This window comes from Myotis daubentonii, chromosome 6 (assembly GCF_963259705.1).
Source record: "Myotis daubentonii chromosome 6, mMyoDau2.1, whole genome shotgun sequence".
Taxonomy (NCBI): domain Eukaryota; kingdom Metazoa; phylum Chordata; class Mammalia; order Chiroptera; family Vespertilionidae; genus Myotis; species Myotis daubentonii.
The window spans coordinates 64027565-64046849 of NC_081845.1; the positions used below are offsets into that span (position 1 = coordinate 64027565).

General features: G+C 43.5%; 1 protein-coding gene across 1 annotated transcript; it reads right to left on the reverse strand.

Moving 5' to 3' along the window:
* Positions 1 to 292: 292 nt before the first annotated feature.
* On the reverse strand, positions 293 to 3090 carry LOC132236500 (armadillo repeat-containing protein 5-like). Its single transcript, XM_059699629.1, has one exon. The coding sequence runs from the start codon at positions 3088 to 3090 to the stop codon at positions 310 to 312; it is 2781 nt and encodes a 926-aa protein (XP_059555612.1). The 3' UTR covers positions 293 to 309.
* Positions 3091 to 19285: the final 16195 nt, after the last annotated feature.

Sequence of the window (19285 nt, forward strand, 5' to 3'; positions counted from 1 at the left end):
AATAAGAATCATGGTGCCATAGATAGTTCTCGATGATGTAGTTGAATATCCAACTCCAAAGTTTTAATCCCAATCCCAGAAGGCTGGGCTCTTCTCCATCTCGCAGTCCCCATGCCCAGGCCTCGGTCTCGGCTTCTCACTCCTGAGTCTGCAGCCCATCGTCCTGGGGCCCAGTTCCATCCTCTCGCCGGTCCTCAGTGATGACTCCTGCTTAGCCTCTTCCCCGTGCCACTCCAAGGGAGGCCTTCTTCTTGCCAATTCGTTCTTGGGTCCCCTCCAAGAGTCTAGGCTGGGACCCCTGCTCCCCACTTAAACTCCCATCACCACAGCCAGTAAAGCCTCAGTCAGGGGACCTGCTTCCTCGCCTGCTGCCTCCAACAGCCCCACTAAGGCCAGAGCCCGCTTCCGTGGGCACTGCCCCGGCCCCAGGATCCAGCGTGCACAGTGGGCAGCCAGCCGAGGCCGGCCCAGGCGGAACACCTCACCCACTGACTCTGGGCCACCTTGGGATCCCAGGTGGATACGGCCCACAGCCTCTTCCAGTTCCTCCTCCAGCCCCGGCAGCAGGAAACGGTCAGCAGCCTCCAGTGCCTCCTCTGCCTCTGAGCCCAGCAGGGGCTGGCCTGGCGGGGGGATGGGCCCCAGGGCTGCCCCACAGCCCCGGCAGCCGTGCAGGTGATGCATGACAGGCCAGGCTGCGCTGGGTGATAGGTCTCGGAGAGGTACCAGGTCCATCTGGGCTTCAGCAAAGCTGCCAGCCAGCAGGGCCTGGAAGAAAGGGGAGGCAGTAGATGAGGCAGCTCGCTGGGCGGGGAGCCGGAGGCCAGAGTCCAGGAGGAAGTGCAGGTCCGGGGCTGGGCTGGGAGCTGGGCCCAGCAGAGGTTCATAGCGGCAAGGGGAGGGCGGGTCTATGTCCAAGGGGCTTGCGGGTGGCGGGGCGGGGCTCACCGTGGGAGACACCAGGCTGTGGAGGCAGGAAAGGGAGTCTGCAGCAAAGAAGAGGAAGAGTGGGTGCGGGGCTGGCCGCGTCAGCGCCGAGAGGAGGAGTCGGAGGCCGCCCTGGTCCAGAAGTAGCCGGCGCCACAGAGAGGGCTTCTGACAAATGAAGGGCAAGGTCAGCGCACAGGCCACACGGTCCTCAGGACTCCCGGAGAGCAGCAGGTGAGTGAGGGCCCCCACTCCGAAGGGCGACTCCGCCTGCACCGTCAGGTTCCGCAGCAGCATTTCACCCAGCCCCCGGTGCTGGCTGCGCTGACCCGGGGGCCGGGCACACAGCGTGGGCCAGTCGTCCGGGGCGACACCCAGCACCAGCCAGGCTCGCAGCAGCGCGGCACCATAGCTGCGCACGAAGGCCTCCAGGCAGGCAGGGTTGCAGGTGAGGCGCGCCAGGATGCGCAGTGCGAGCGGGCTCGGTGGGCCTGGTGCCTTCGTCACGTAGGCCAGCAGGCCGCCCAGGACCGGACCTGTCACCAGCGCCGCGCTTGGGTCTGGCGCCTGGGAGAAGTGTGAAAGCAGCAGCAGCGCTGGCCCCTCGCGGCCCCAAGACTCCTCGGTGGCAGGGCTGCGGCCTCGAGGCGTCTGCACCAAGGCTGGGCCCCGGGCCGGACTGGCTGCCTGGGCCTGCTCAGGGGGCGCAGGCGGTGGAGGAGGCCGTGGACAGCGCTCTGGAGACCGGTCCGGAGAGATGTCTTCCCGGCCTGCGGCGTAGCCCTCGGATATCAGCCGCGACCTGAGGCTTCGGAAGCTTCTGGCTTCTACCCGCTCAGGGGTCCGCTCCTCAGGAAAGTCCCAGGAAGCAGCTTCTTTTCCCTCTTCTTCCTCATCACCAAGCTTGCCACACAGCTGCCCGGCCAAGAGAGGCGCAAGCCCCAGAGCCTGCAGCTGGCCCAGGGCCCCTGTATCATAGAGGAAGCCCTCAAGGGCAGCCACGACACAAGGGTGCCAGGCGCTGGCATGAGGATCCCGCAAGAGTCCCATCAGCAGCTCCAAACCACCAGCATCCCGCAGCCGGGCTCGGTTGATGGCCTCCTGGCAAAGTAGGCACACAGCCCGCACCAGGGGCTGCTGGGAGGCTGGGCCCGCCCCACCGGGACCTCGGCGTTGCTGGAGCTCACCCAGCAGCACCTCCACACCACCAGCATTGCCCAGGGCAGGCCGTACCAGGCCCTGGGCACACAGGTTGGCAAGGATCAGGACAGCTGACTCGCGGACTGTCCCTTTGGGATGGGAGGCTAGACTGACCAGTGGGCCTAGTCCTCCACCCAGACTTAGCTGCTCAGCACAGGCACGGGAGCAGTCTCGACTCAGCTCTAGGAGGGCACGGAGTAGGGCCAAGGTCAGCGCAGGGTCTGGGGCAGCAGCCAGCAGCTCAGCCAGTGGGCGCACTGCTCCCTGCTGTGCCACGGCCAGGCGGTGCTGGGGGGAGTTCGCCAGGTTGCGGAGGGCGCGAATCACGCTCTGCAAGCAAGGTGAGTCCTGGTAGGCCGTCAGGCTCTTAATGAGTAGGGGAACAGCACCAGCAGAATGGATGTGCGCGCAGCTCTCAGTGTCCATGGCTAAGTTGCCCAGAGCACGGGCTGCTCGGTTCTGGATGCTGTCTGTCTTCCCACACATCAGAATAGTCACCAAAGACGGAATGCCTCCGAGTCTGCGCACTTCAGTCCGGCACGCCCTTTCGGTACAGCAGTCGGCTAGGATGCTAAGCGCCAAGTCCAGGGTCGACAAGGATGCAGAGGAGGGGGCGGGGCCGGTCGAAGGGGCGGGGTCAGTCGAAGGGGCGGGGTCATCCGACTGGATCGACGAAGGGGCGGGGCCGGGGCCAGCCAGGGACGGGGCGGGACCCGCTGCGGCTGGACATGCTCGCCGCAGCAGCACCAGAAGGGGGTGGAGCCCGCCGCGTGCCCGGAAGCGCTCGATTCCTCCCGCTGCCTTGACGTGGTGGGTGCGGAGAGCTAAGAGCGCACGGCCCAAGGGTGTCTCGTTGGTAGCTGTGTCCTTTGTCCCACCTAGACCCTCCCCGGCTGCCGCCGCGGTGAGCTGCGCGAGGCAGGAAGAGAGCGAGTCCGTAGGAGTTGGTTTCGCAGATGCCATCTTGGCTCAGGCCTAAGGCTGCGCCCCCGTCTGGCCTCTGTTCTGAGGGAGCGGAACTGGAACAGAGGGACGTAGCCAAGCACCTCCTCTCTGAGGCTTTTTAAATAGCGCCACCGCAGTTAGTAAGCAAGCCGGAAGTTGTAGTTCTCGATCCCGGTACTCTGACTCTTGCACAGTCGCGAAAAGCACTTCGAGGGCAGGAGTTAGCTAATGGTTGCGCGAGCCCAGGCGGCGCGTGCGGTGCATGCTCGGATGGGTAGTCCATGCCAGCCTACACGCCCGGTCTTGCTGGTGCGTCTGGAGTTCCCAGACAGGCGACCGTGGAGTCTCAGTACCCTGCTGCACCTGGTGATGTGGGTAGGCCGCCCCCAGGGTGTCTTCGCAGCGACCACTTCTCCTTCGGGCTTGTCTCTCTGCGAAGTCGGCTCTGAAGCAGAGAATCCCCAGCTGGAACCAAAGTGTTAAATACTTGACAGCGGCGCCTGATTGGTCAGTCGAATGAAAGGATTAACCCTTTGCGGTCGTATTAAATTTGGACATGGGTGTCGTACTGGTCGGAATTAATTTCCATTGAAAGAGCAGTGATACATAACATGCAAGATTATGAAGGATAAACAAGGTTTATTAATTCTTTTTTGGAACTAGGTCACTACTAGTAGAATCACTACAAATGTTATCACTTTCTGCGTCAGAGTCAGTATTCAAGGTGCCAAAATAAAACTCTTCATCGTTACTTTCAGATTCGCAGTACACTTCTTTCGGTAACTTTCTTTTTGCCATTTTGGAGTATTATTTTGAAATATCTTAACAAGCGAGAATGCCTAATTACAGTTAAACGTAATTTGTAAAGCTTTATTTGAAATTCTGCGAAGTATCTCCGAAGCTTGTCGATTTCTTCACTCTCAAAAGGCGGCTGACTCCTCACGGTGTTTTGCATGGCGAGTGTGGAACGACCGCGTTTGTTTATATTGAGTTTCGATATCTCCGATTTGTCGGGGCAATGTTTTGGTTCGTGACAAGGTCGCTTAGACACTTAAGAGCTTTCAGAGAAATTATGAACTGATACATGAATGAATAGAGTTAAGATTCGTACAGTTCCTTGCTGTGGTGGCTGAGAGCAGACATATGACCAGAACGGTAAAAAAAGCTTTGGTGGCTGAGAGTAGACAAATGACTGCAAAGGGTTAAACCAATAGAAACCATTGGCTGCCACTTCCTAGAGCAGGAGTGGGCAACCTTTTGTTGAGTGCGTGCCAAAACCAGCAAAATCTCCGACTCAAAATTCTTCTACGTGCCATCCCAGGGACCGTGGCTACTTGTCCCACTTGACAATTAATTTATTGGAGCTGAGTGTATTGTTTTCTAATTACTGCTGTGCCAAAAATATCTTATAGTTTTTTAAAAACACATCAGTCCTAACACTACATTTCACGAAACCTAGAAACAAACAAACAAAATAACAGATGGACTTGGATCTGCTGCCTACAGAACACCCGGGAGGAAAATGACAGAATCTCGGAATGCAATGGTGTGCAGTCAGCCTAAGAAGCTCCCGGGGGCCCAGACTTGTGTGTCAGAGATGACACGCTGCCAGGCACACCCTTAGAACATGTTCGGAGCTTGAAGGGCACCTCTGAAAGCCAGTCATCCAAAAGCATTTTTCACATAGAGCACTTACAAAGATTTGTTCCTAGAACAAGCTCACATTTTTCTAGTTCCCAAATGTGATGCCAAGACTTGAGGGGGGGGGGGGGGAGGGGAATTAGATGGCAGCAACATATTTTGGAATGGACCTAGTATATTCAGGTCAACAAAGTAGGATCCCAGATGATTCCTCGCACAAATCCTAATGTAAGCGGTTGGATGGAGGAAACCTTGGTTTCCAGATGAAACACCAGCTTTACAAGCCAAACTGATTCTACATCCTAGATGGGATATGATGGGACACTATAGGCAACGGGTGGAAAAGATATGTTTCCCCTTCTCCTGCCAGGTCCCTGTGGCCGAGTCAGGATACCCACTGCACATGCCCAGTCACCTCTGCTGCCTCTGAAGAGTTTCTGTCTTGCATCAGCTGCTTGACCAGGACAAGACTTAAGCTCATTGCTGTGTGAAATATACATCAGGAATCACCAGTTAAAAGTTCTTGGCAAAGTGCAGCAAAAATGCTGAGCCTGTCCCCGGATTAATGATAACACATTGCTCCGCGATGATCAGGGAAAAAGCTTGTTAGGAATATTGACAACTCGAAGGCAAATAGGAGGTTGAAGCCCTTAGATAGGAAAGCTGGTGGTTGTTACGGTTGTTGTTGTAAGAGAGTAGCTTCCCTGAGGAACCTAGATGCCTTGTTCAGAGAGGGGGAGAAATGGTAATACCAAGGAGCACTTTATCTCTCGGCTGTACATTCCTCACATCCTGAGAAGGGGCTTCCTGTGAATTCTTTTGATCTCCACTCTGGAACACAGAGCACCTGTCAGGCGGACCCAGCCACAAGTGAAAGCCACATAAAGGAAAGGCAATTAGGGGTAGAAGTCGTACTCACAACTTGCAACATATGTTGAGTAAGGGCTTTCGCTGTGGCCAGAGCCGATTCTACGCTCCATTCTTAGGAGTGCTCAACCCCTGCCTCCTTGTAGTTTTTGCTCAGATGTGGGGGGAATTTGTTTTCTTTTTCTTTTTTTCCTGGCTGCAACTCAACAAATATAGGGGAAATTTAATTTATTCACTGGTTCAAATATTGTAATCTGCTTCCTTCAACTTTATTCCTGCCAAAGCTAGTACTAGCAGTGGAAAAATGTTTAGTAGGCACACAGAAACAGCGGTAAAATTTCAGTAATTGCTATGTAATGCTCTACCTGTCATTAAAGCACTTGATAGTTGAATGCAATGCAATCAACTTTCTATTATTCTAAAATGAGGATGATTCTCCTAAGACAGCAATTCTCAAACTTTAAAGTGTTTTGGACTCATCTGAAGGGCTTCCTAAAACATAGATTTCTGGTTCTTACCTCCAGAATTCTGATTCAGGAGGTCTGGGGTGGAACCCAAGAATTTGCATTTCTAGCAAGATCCCACATGATGCTGATGCTCCTGGTCCAAGGACCACATTTGGAGACCTACTGTCCTATAATATCCTACCAGACTCTCAGGTTATATAAACAAATTCTAACAAGTTTAAGTCTTGTTCAACTATTCTTTTCAATTTTTGGTGCAAATTGTGATTATGGCATAAGAAGAGCTATTATATTTTTTAAATTTATTTTTATTGATTTTAGAGAAAAAGGGAGAAAGAGAGAGAGAGAGAGAGAGAGAGAGAGAGAGAGAGAGAGAGAGAGAAACATCAGTGATGAGAGAGAATCATTGATTGGCTGCCTCGTGCACGCCCCACACCAGGGACTGAGCCTGCAACCCGGGCATGTGCCCTGACGTAGAATCAAACAGTAACCTTCTGTTTCATAGATAGATGCTCAACCATGAGCCATGCTGGTTGGGCAGGACTATTATATTTTTAAATGCAGTGGGTGAACTTGGGCAGGGTTTCTCTCCTGTACATTGTATGTGTGTATGCACATAAGTATGTATGCTAAGGGACACTGGCACCCCAGACTTCAAAAGAGTGCAGAACTGAAACCTTGAACTGAGAAGTTTAGGAGCATCCAATGGTGCCCCAAGGCATCCTTTGCCAGCAATCTATACCTCTGCTGTAGAATTCATCTCAGGTCAGGAACCAAGTCTAAAAGGAAGATCCTCAGCAAGGGAAGTTGAATAAGGAAAGAGTCAGCTTAAGGAAGTTGATATTTGCCTTAGATTGGATAAGATATCCAAAGTCAATATTTTTCCAGATGCTGAGAAAACAATATAAAACTGGAGGGGGGTGCGGGGGGGGAGGGGCTTCCCTATAAACAGACAAGGTATAGGCAAACATATGGCAGCCTATTTGGAGCTAGAATATAATCATTATCTTAGGGTAAGGGAATGTGAAGCACAGTCCAGTTTACTGCTGCTTTTATTGGAACACAAAACTGTGTTTTGAAAACTTGCTTATTTTTATGACATTTATCATTTTTGTGGTTATTACTAGTCCCTCCTGGTTTTTCCTTTCTTTGGGTCTTTATTGCTCTTTGTATTATTTATTAGAAAATAATTCTAGTCTCTTTCAGCTGATGATAATAGAAGCAAAGAATTCTTTTCCATATTTAGGACAAAGAGAAAAACTGAACTCTGAGGATCAAGAAGTGCGGTGGGAATCAAAATGATAGATGCCCCAAGGAAAGGCAAGAACTCAGCAGGAATGTTGTAGAACACTTAAATCTCACTCTTGGCTATTTCCCCAGAGGGTTTTGTTTTGTTTTTTACTCAATCCCTGGAGGTTTTTTTAATTTTTATATAAGCAAGCCACTTATTTAGACCATAATGGTGCTCTAGGTTTCCTTGTTTCAGATCAGGGGTTTCCAGTAAGAAAGGGTGCATTTTATTTCCTCAGAGTCTTAACGTGCAGAGGATGTGGTGAGTAAATATTTGCTTAACAGCTACTTGTTCTATGTGCTGGGTAAACAGTATTGGAGAAGAGGGCATACAATTCCCCAGCCTTCAAAGAGCTTACAGTCTAGTGAGGTAGATAGCTCAGTGAACAGATTGTTATGATGGCCTGTTAAATTCTACAGTGAGAGAATAATAGGAGGGCTACAAACTAAACACATGGAATATTAGATAATTTTATAGAACAATTTCAATACATGCTGACACGTGAAGGGTAAATTGGAGAAATAGGAACTGGTCCAGCCAAAAGGGTGAGGCAGGAGAGAGTGCCAAAAGCCCAGAATTAATTGATACTATAATGAATAAAGGGAACTGGAAGGAATTTAATATAACCAGAGTGCAAAACAAGTGAGGTTTTATAAGTAGAGTGACCATGTAAATTACCAACAAAGCATTTGGAAATGGAATGGAGTTGCTATTAATAAACACACTGGAACAATAATGGCTTAAACTGAGATGTATGATCACTCTAATTATGGTTCACATTAGGGAGGTTGCACATTATTTACAAGATATATCCTTAGGAGAATTATAAACAAGGACATGGCATGATCACAATGCTATTTTAGAAAGATAATGCTGGCATCTTAGTAGAGAATAAGTTAAATAATGGGAGAAGACAGAACAGTTAGAAAATGGTTTCAATATTTCAGGAAAAGATGATAGTTACCTGAACTAGAGAAGTGCCTTAAGGAATGGAGAGTAGTGGGTGAATTCCAGGGAGTTACCGAGGCTGACTGGGAGTCTATCCGAGAGCCACAGAAATTGCTAACTGGCCAGAGAGAGGGCTCTCTTGAAGATGCTTTGACTTGTTTTGCTTTCAAAATCTTTGCAGGCCATTCATGGTCATTGATTAATTTTGATCCAGCTTGTATTTTAAATGAGTGAGAATCAATCATGTCACATATTGAAAATAGATACAGTTATATTGCTAACTCCTGAACTCTTACAGAAATTCAATTGATACTGAAATAAAATTATATATATCTATCTATATCTATATCTATATAGATATAGATATATATATCTCCTATCTAATAAAAGAGTAATATGCAAATTAACTGTCACTTCTCAATAAAGATGGTAGCACCCACAGCCAATAAGGAGGGAATATGCAAATTGATGTGACAAAGATGGCAGCGCCAGCCGGAGCCATGGAGCTGGCCATGGGGCGACCCAACCATGGGGTGACCCAGGAATGGGGCTAAGGGCAATCAGGCCAGGAGGAGAGGGCAGTTAGGGGTGATCAGGCTGTAGTGGGGGAAGTTAGGGGCGAGAAGGCCAGTGGGGGGGCCAGTTGGGGGCAAGCAGGCTGGTGGGGGGGGCAGTTGGGGCTGATCAGGCTGGCGGGGGGAGCAGTTAGGGACAATCACGCCAGCAAGGGGGGGCAGTTGGGGGTGAGAAGGCCGGTGGGGGGTCAGTTGGGGCAAGCAGGCTGGCAGGCAGAGTGGTTAGGGGCAATCAGGCAGGCAGGCAGGTGAGCAGTTAGGAGCCAGTGGTCCCAGATTGCAAGAGGGATGTCTGACTGCTGCTTTTGGAGAGAATGCAGGCCAGGCTGAGGGACACTGAATTTTGTGCACCAGGCCACTAGTATATATATATATATATATGGTATATATGTGTGTATATATATATATATATATATATATATATATATATATATAGTGTATATATGTATATATAGTATATATGTATATATTATATATATAGTATATGTGTGTGTGTGTGTGTGTGTGTGTGTGTGTGTGTATTATGTTGGGATAACTAGATGTCTCAATTTTCTGAAACCATTTTTTATTTCATTTAAATTCACCCTGGTCAATCTTGGTTAAAAATCGTTACCCATCTTGGGTTAAGGATAGATTTCTTTGACACAATAAAATTTTTAAAAACATGCATAAAAGAAAAAAAAATGGTATGTTGGACTTCATCAAAATTAAGAATTTCTGTTCTTTACAAGACAAGCAACTGACAAGAAAAGTCACTGAGTGGGAGAAATGTTTTCATATGACATATCAAAGACTTCTGTTCCAAATACATATTTTTTAAAACCCTCAAAACTCAATAATAAGAAAACATACAATCCAATAAAAGATAGACAAAAGTTTTGAATAAAAACTTCACCAAAGATGATATATGAATGACAAGGGTATGAAAAGATGTTTGACATCATTAGTTGTTATGTAAATGCAAGTTAAAACCACAAAATTAAAATCACTCCAAATTTATTACAAAAGGACTGACTATGCCAAGTGTTGGCCAGGATGTAAAGCAACTAGAATTTTCATCATACACTGCTGATGGAAATGTAAACTGGTGCAGCTACTTTGGAAAAACAGTGTGGCAGTTGTTATTACTGATTTTAGTTTAAATTTTTAATTCAATTTATTTAAACTAAAAAAATATCATTCATTTCTCTCACCCTCGACTTCCCATCTCTGGCAACCATCAATTTGTTCTCTAGATCTATGAGCTTGGAGATATATATATATATATATATATATATATATAGAGAGAGAGAGAGAGAGAGTCTATAATATATATAAATATATATAATATTCTATATATAAGAGAGATCATATGGTAGCTAAGACAGAACACCAAACAGAAAAATCACCCAAATAACTTTTTTTAATGTCAAATTAGGCTTCAGAGCATCCAGGAAGAACTATTAACCAGAATAAAGTTTGATTTCCAAAATACAAACAAGATAAAGAAAGCAAGACAAAACTGGACTTTAAATGAAATATCAAAATATGAACAAAAGGGTCAACATTCATTTCAAGGATCAATGGCACTTTCATGCATTCATTTAGTGCCCATAAACTGTCAGTGACTGTGCTGAATACTGGGAGTACGCAGTTTGAATGAGTAGCATGAGTAAAAAGGATGTCTATAAAGCAGACAATGTTTACAAGACGTACAGAGATTGGGCCAGCTAGTTTAACAGTGAGATTATTTCTAATGGTGTCAAAATGTCTTGAGGACAAGGGTAAAAATATATTGCAAGAATTTCGAGCCTTCCGTTTCTTTCAAAGAATTATTTTGTTTTGCCAATACTGGGCACTAACTCAATTTTTACTCAATATTTGGCAATATTGGGCACTAAGTAAATATTTATTGAAGAACAAATTAATTAATTTTCTTCCAATGACTCTTTAGGCTAAATTAACAGCTTTTGCCAAAGGTAAACATCTGTTGTTGCCAGGACAAAGCTTCTGTATTAGAGAGAGAGAAAATGGGGGGGGGGGGGGAGAGAGAAACATCAGTGTGAGTGAGAAACATTGATCAGTTACCTCTCATACGTGCCCTGACTAGGGATCCAACTCGCAATCTAGGTATGTGCCCTGATCAGGAATTGAACCCACAGCTTTTTGGTATACGAGATGACGCTCCAACAAACTGAGCCACCTGGCCAGGGCGATCTTTCATTTTCAACTAACTAAACCAGATATGGTTGCTAACATTGATGACCATAAATATGAATCATGTAATTAACCCATCTACAATAATATCTATTAAATATAACATAAATTCTAGGGGATACATCTGAATGCCATAAATTAATTGGTGATTATTTAATTCGCCTCAAGTCTCACTCATAATGATGGGGAATTCTATAATTCCAAAGAAACTATGGGAGTCAACATGGTTGAATTAGTTTTGTTCACTTCTCTTAATTTATAGGTACAAGTAGAGCTTTTCAATTGTACTATGAATCTTATTAGCATCTCTAGATGACCAACTACATAGGAAAATAGAAAAAAATAAGCAGGTTGCAGGGAGCCTGACCAAGCCAATCAAGATGCACAAACACCAGCACAGCACACTTTTCTGATTACTGGGGGAGGTGAGCGCACCGGTGGAATTGAGAATTCTCCAACTGGATTTACAATCATCTCAAACATTCCCAGGACACGGGATTACAAACATCTCAAAGGAGACAATGTTCTCACAGCTCTCTCAAAGAGCTGGGAGACACTTGTAGACAAAACTGTATTTCACTCCACTGTTTTAAAAAATAATTCTTAAACTTTAAACTGCAGGGTTCACATAAATAAGAACTTGAGCAATTTCTCCATTTCTCTGAATAATACATTTCTGCTCATTATAATTTATGTTAATTCCCTGCTACGCTAGGACATCATTTATGGTGTAAGAAATTTGAGGGGAATGAAAGGTCAGTCTAGAGTTCGATGTGGTAGTGGAAAAATATCTGGCTGGTATATTTCATGGAATGTTTTGAAATCACTTTGAAAATCTCTGGAAAGCTAACGCTGAAGAACTTTATAGAAATTAGGGAGTTACTGGCAAGGCCTGTTCACTGAAACAGCTCAGTGGAAATATACCAATCCCCCAAAATCATCATAATTCAAGTTCTCCCTCATCTTTCTCCAGCGATTGCCTGCCATCTAGTGGATCTAATGCAGCCTAGTCATGAATTGCTTTCTCTACAATCTGCAGTACTCATGCAATAATGATAATGTTTTTTAAATATGAACAGAGGCAGGAGCTTATATGACTACACATACCCGAAAATAAACAGAATATAGTTTTTAAAAAAAAGACTTAAGTTCCATCATGGAGTCCTTTCTTGCCAAGACTTTCGAAAAACAGATGATTTTTGTGCTTGACTAATCAAAAACTAATTCCCATTAAACCCAGGCAATATCAAAGTAAAAAAAGAGAACTGCTATTTTGCATACTACTCACTTTGAATGTCATTTTTGCACTTATTCAATAAATGAATTTATTTTGTGTCATTATACCATAATTTGAAGATGTATGCTAAGAATTATAGAAATAATAATTACATATTGAGCACCTCCAATGATAGATGCTGTGGAAAAATACAAAAATGGAGGAGATGCAAGCCCATCCTTAGATTTACAATCTAGTCAGGGAGAAAACGTAATCCAAATGCAACCATTAGTAGTCATGCTAACTTATGTGGTCCAAAGGAAGGAGCAATCAGAAAAGACTTGAAAGAAGAGGGGAAAGTTTAATAATGACACTTTAAGTGAGTTTTAAATATAATTTTGAGACAAATGATCAAACCGCTGCACCTGGAGGCAGTGAAGATGCTTTGTTTATGGCAATGGAAAATTTATATCTTAATGTAAAGGGAAGGAAAACTGGATCTGCAATGAAATAAAAGTGGCCATACTCTGTGAGTATACTGAACAAAATCACCTGAGCAAGATTTGCAATATTGTGAAGATCTTTATAAAAGAGTTAAATTATATTGCAACTACCATCTGAGTGAGTCTTAGACCCTTCCTTATTTGCCTGCAGTTGAGCAACTAGAGGCTAATTATAAGTGAAATCAAATTCCTGTAATTGGACTCTAAATATACTCTTGTAAGCCTACCTATTAACCAAAGAGAACCTCCTGGTTGCCAGACTCTTAAAGTGTCTGGGAAAGGAAATATGAGTTTATAGAGCCAGGTGCATTGGAGAATGCCCCACTCATCCCTCCAGGTGTTCTCTCAGCCAAAGCATGGGGCCATTCTGCCCTCTAGGGACCCAGACTGCTCCCTGGAGAGCCAGGATGAGCCTTTCACCCTAATCAAGGGCCAAGAACTATTCTCCTTCATTCCCCTTCAAAAGGACTTTTGTTACTTTAAACAACTCTTTATCTCATATTAACATGAATTTTTACATTTTTTAAGTTTCTGTGTCTGTTTTTTTATTTTATTTTTCAATCATAGTTTGCACTCGATATTTGTTTGTATTAGTTTCAGTTGTGTAGTATAGTGGTTAAATAATCATATACTTTACTAAGTGTTCCTGCCGATATTTCTAGCACCCACCTGGCACCATACACATAGTCATTACAATATTATTGACTATAATCCCTATGCTGTACTTTACATCCCTGTGATTATATTATAACTACCAATCCCTTCACCTTTTTTACCCAGTCCCCCAAACCCCACCCCCTCTGGCAACCATCAGTCGGTTCTCTGTATCTGTGAGTCTGTTTCAATTTTGTTTGTTCATTTACTTGGTCTTTAGGTTCCACATATAAGTGAAGTCATATGGTATTTGTCTTTCTCTGACTGACTTATTTCACTTAGTATAATAACTTCTAGGTCCATCCATACTGACACAAATGTTAAGATTTCATTTTTCTTTATGGCCAAGTAATAGTCCATTGTATATATGTACCACTACTTTTTTACCCAATTTTCTATTGAGTTGCTTCCATAACTTGATTATTATAAATAATGCTGCAATGAATACATGAGTGCATATATTCTTTCAAATTAGTGTTTCAGGTTTCCTCAAAATACACCCAGAAGTGCAATTGCTGGATCATAAGGCACTTCCACTTTTAATTTTTTTAGAAACCATACTGTTTTCCATAATGGCTGTACCAATATGAATTCCCATCAACAGTTCATGAGTGTTCCCTTTTCTCTACATCCTCAACACTTGTTTGTTGATTTATTGATGGTAACCATTCTGACAGGTATGGGGTGATGTCTCATTGTGATTTTAATTTGCACTTCTCTAAGGATTATTGACACTGAGCATTTTTTCATGTCTATTGGTCATCTGTATGTCCCAGTTGGAGAAGTGTCTATTCAGTTCCTCTGCCCATTTTTAAATTGGATTGATGTTTTTTATGTTGAGTTGTATGAGTTCTTTATAAATTTTTCATATTAACCTCTCATTGGATATATTATTGGTGAGTATCTTCTATTCAGCATGTTGTCTTTTCATTTTGTTGATGGTTTCTTCGCTGTGCAAAAACTTTTTATCTTGATGTAGTTTCATTTATTTATTTTCTCTTTTGTTTCCCTTGACTGAGGAGATATGTCAGAAAAAAATATTGCTAAGAGAAATGTCAGAGATTTTACTGCCTATGTTTTCATCTGGGCATTTTATGGTCTTGAGTCTTACATTTAAGTCTTTAACCCACCTTAATCCATTCTTGTATATGGTGTAAGTTGGTGGTCTAGTTTCATTTTTTGGCATGTATCTGTCCAACTTTCCCAACACTATTTATTGAAGAGACTCTTTATCCATTGTATGTTCTTGCCTTCTGTGTCAAATAGTAGTTGACCATATATGCATGGGTTTATTTCTGAACTCTCTATTCTGTTCCATTGTTCCATGTCTGTTTTATTCTATTACTATGCTCTCTTGATTACTGTAGCCTTGTAGTATAGTTTGATATCAGGTGGTAGTGTGATACCTCCAACTTTGTTCTTCTTTCCCAAAATTAATGTCACTATTTGGGGACTTTTATGGTTTCATATAAATTTTCAGATTATTTGTTCTAGTTCTGTGAAAAAATGCCATTGGTATTTTGATAGAAATTATGTTGAATCTATGGATTGCTTTGGGCAATATGGACATTTTAATAACGTTTATTCTTCTCATCCATGAGTACAGTAGTATATGCTTCCATTTATTTGTATCTTTTCCCATTTCTTTCTTCAGAGTCTTATAATTTTCTGAGTATAGGTATTTTACCTCCTTGTTTAAATTTATTCCTAAGTATATTTTGAGACTATTGTAAATGGGGTATGTGCCTTATATTTTAAAATAATTGATCCTAGAATTATATTTTTTCTGTTCTCATCTACTTATTCTTTGACTTTGGTGCCCCTTCTTATTTATAGGATCCAAATGCCAATAATTATAATAACCATTTGTTTTCACTATACACCCTCTTACCCTTACAGTTTTATTCATATGCTCTTCTATTTAATATTAATAAAAGCACTAGTAGGTTATTATTGTCTCACTTTTTAAATAAGAGAGGTAATGCAAATTGTAAAACATTTCACAGATATAAACAAGGTAGGGACTTGATTTTAGATCTTCTTAGCTTCAAATCTTATGCTGTGTATTGTTTGTTTTACTGGACTCTCCTGCTTTCTGCTGAAAAATATGTGTTACAGAAGTATTTGATCTTCTTTGACCTTCTCCTGCTGGAGATATATTATCTGAGTACATTCCCTTGCAGTTCACAAACCTTGATTTAATCAGATGAATTCGATATGGGAAAAGACCTTTTAGGTCAGGGAATACAGCTTCCTGCCAAAAATAGAATTCTTCCTTTAAAAGCATTTATTGCTCCAAACACACTTATAATAAATATCATATTTTCCTATTGCATGGCCCCTACGAAGCCATCCTGCCAATATCCAGGATTGCCACGTGAATACTATCAACTATTTCCCACCTTCCAACACAAGCCTCCTGCAGCTACAGTACCCCACTCTCCCACTGCTCTGCTTACCAGATGGAAATATTCTGCCATTTCTATTTAGAAGGATTGTTCCTTCAGTGGCTGAGCTGACATTTGATTCCAGGGGAACAACAAGGTTAACAGAAACTTTCTATCAGCAAAAGACTTTGACAAAGAACAAAGAGGCCTGACTCCTCACCTAATGAGAGGCTAGGAACTCTCAGGAGCCCTGTTAGCAATCACATTTCTGGCAAGCACTTGCTCCTAAAGTTCTTTCAGAAAGAGGTGTGGGGAAAGGGCCCATGTAAGCCTCCTGGTCCTCATGGCATCATTGGCTAGCCCGTTGAAACAGTGTAAGTCAGTGAAGGGTTCCTATGGAGAAGAAAGTTCTAGCTCCCTTTGATTTTCTCCCAATTGTTACAAGAACTCTTTCACTGGGCCATAACCACACAAATTACACTGAGAGCCAGTTTGTATTGTGTCCCAAGCAACTTCTTCCAGGATGAGGGTAGCTCAAGCTTGTGCTAGGAAATGAACTCAAAGTCAAAATAGCAGAATCCACCACTAGGATCTCTTAATTAAGCAAGACATTTACAAAAAGGTACTGGAGATTTAGAAGACTTTTTAAAGCTTGCAGTAATGTTAAATACACACTCTAGCTTAGCTCACTGAACTTGACAGGAATACTAAGTCAACTTGGTGGGGGTGAATCACTTAGGTGATGCTGATCTGCACGGAGATAGCAGCAAAGATCACAGAAAGCAAAAGCCAGAATTGGAGCACAGAAGGCAAGGTTGCTACCTCTCTATTAGTGCAACTAACAAAAGTTAAAGACTTTTCGGGAACATAACTGAGGTGAGGTGCAGGGGGTGATCTGGGGAGAACCCACACTTGAAAGTTGCCATACTGGGAGATACGAAGAATCCGTTAGGAGAGAGCTTGATGATAGTGCACAGAGCCAGACGGCCCTGCGTTCAAATTCTAAATCTGGTATTTACCACCCAAGAGAAGTAACTTGACCTCTCAGAGCCTCAATTTCACTCCCTGAAAATTGAGATGTTGTGGGGATTAAGTAAAATAAAGTCTGGAAGCACTTGGCACACCACTTGGTACACTCTACCTCCTCCTAAATGAAACTTACAGAAATAAAAGGGGCTATAAGTGGCGTGGCCATCACTAACTGTCCACCCACCAAACAGAAGCAGGTTCTAAAAATTTAAGCCAGTAAAGCAGAGCCTTGCTCCATCTTTACCAACCAAACCACCCTCTGATGACACTCTACAAGGCTGCTTGCTATCTCACTCACCTATTGCCCCCAGAGTCACATCAAGTAGGTCCTTTCTGTACACTCATGCACAAGGGTTATGCATGTATGCAAACAAGTTTAGTTTTAAAGTGGTCCCCTACACAACTCCTGACAAATGCTCATTCAATCTTCTCACAAGTACTACTTCACAGGGAAGTAACTCCATTCCATGTTTTAATGCTTAAAATTTTTAATTTGTCCTCATTTCGGCCAAAATCTGCTTTGTCCAAAGTTTCCATTCAAGGATCCCACATAGATGTCTGTGAAGATACATGAACTAAGTTTACCTCCTTTTCCAAAATAGTTGTTTTTTATTATTATGATCGTATCCCTAAGACTCTTCTCCAATGTAAATCTTCACCTCAACCCCCTATTCTCTGGTTTCACAACAAGTTTCCAATGACCCTCAGTAAACGAGGCACCCTATTGGACCAAACACCCCTGGTTTGGGGCATTCCCCTGTGGTGGTAAGGCCATGCCAACAGCACCCTTCGCAGCAATCAGTTATGCTGTTGGCTCCTATTGCTTGAGCAACAAAATAGAAGAGGACTAAGATTCAAATTCCAAGTGCAAATTCTCGCTTTCTGACTACTTGCATAATTAAGCAAGTTAGTCGATTCCTCTGGGTCTCATTTCTCCATTTGTAAAATAAGCATGTTGCTATTAGACAGTCTCTAAGATCTCTTCATCTTTCCCCAGGAGTACTAGGAGTCATTCTATTGTACTATGTTGCATATTCGTTTTACTGATGAAGAAACTGATTCAGGGCAGTCGTTTAATCTGCCCAACATCATAGAGTTCTAGGATTCTAGCAAGCACCCTTTTGAGTTGCTTTTCCCCAACTCAAAACAGCAACCCCTTGACCTTGTTCAGTTCCCTTGCATCATCCATCTCTCCTCGGCTTCTGCACACAAGACTACTGAGAACCTTCTTAGCCTAGAAAATGTCTGCCCCTGGGGAACCTCCACTAGCTACTCCATTCTGTTCCTTCTCTTTCCCATCTGCTCCTCTATTTGCATCTCACCATTCACTTGTCTCTTTGTCCCCTGACAATCAGGCTTGTTTTCCTGCACTTTACTGAAGTTGGTCTCTCAGCCAGTAGACTCAAGAGCCTTATCAGACTCATTCTCATCATTGACCTCTCTGACCCCATTTCCTTCTCCTCTGGGTTTTCCTCAAGTTTTGATTTGAATTCCCCTCCTTTTTAGAAAGCTTCCGCTCTCATCTCTACATAAATGGTTCCCAAATCTCATAATTTCCCCTAATGTTCAGACATATATAACAGGATTACTCATTCTGATACTAACTCAGATGGACAACCCTTGCATTTTTCTCTTTATTTTATTCCAAACAGATACCTTGGCCCTTGGAAATCCCATGGAGAATTCTGCTGTATGGAAATCCGAAGGCCCTTCAGCCCCTGCTCAAGTCTAACCTCATTTGCCAATACACCCTACTAGACAGAAATTCCAACCAAAAGCTGTAGGCAGGCCTGTGGTAACCTTTGTCCAAAGCACTATTAACAGCTAAAAAACTATAATCAGGTAAATGTCCACCGTTATATTTAGCAGGAGGTCAGAGAGCTAACAGGCATTTTGCCAATCTCTCATAAAAGTACAAAAATATTCCCTTTTCATCTAGAAGAAGAATTGATAAAGTTTAAGAGGAGGTCTGGTTACCTAGAGGTGTAAATAAATACTGTATGGTTTGTTTTAGAGCTGAGAACATTTTTTAGAATCCTTATCCATTTGCATGTTAGGGAAACAGTCAAAACAATCCATATGACAATTTTTAGTGCAAACAAGAATGTGCTGTACACGTTGCTGAACGAACACAGAAACACACCAAGAATAAAATGAGAGGAGGGCTCAACTGAGGGACTCAGCACATGTAAATAGAGAAGAAAAACCCTCTTCACTCAGTGATGCACTTGTGAACACTGGTTAAATGTCCTTCAATATTCTGGGAAATAGATGGAAACTTTGTAAAGATTTAGAAAAAATACAAAACTGAAAAACAAAGCTTAGAAACCCAGAAACTCCACTGTCACCACATAACCCAACCCCCAAAGTTGATATTCAATAAAAACTAAATCTTGGTCTTCACGGAGCGTGGCTGTGGTTTCCTGCTTCAACAGTGCTTGG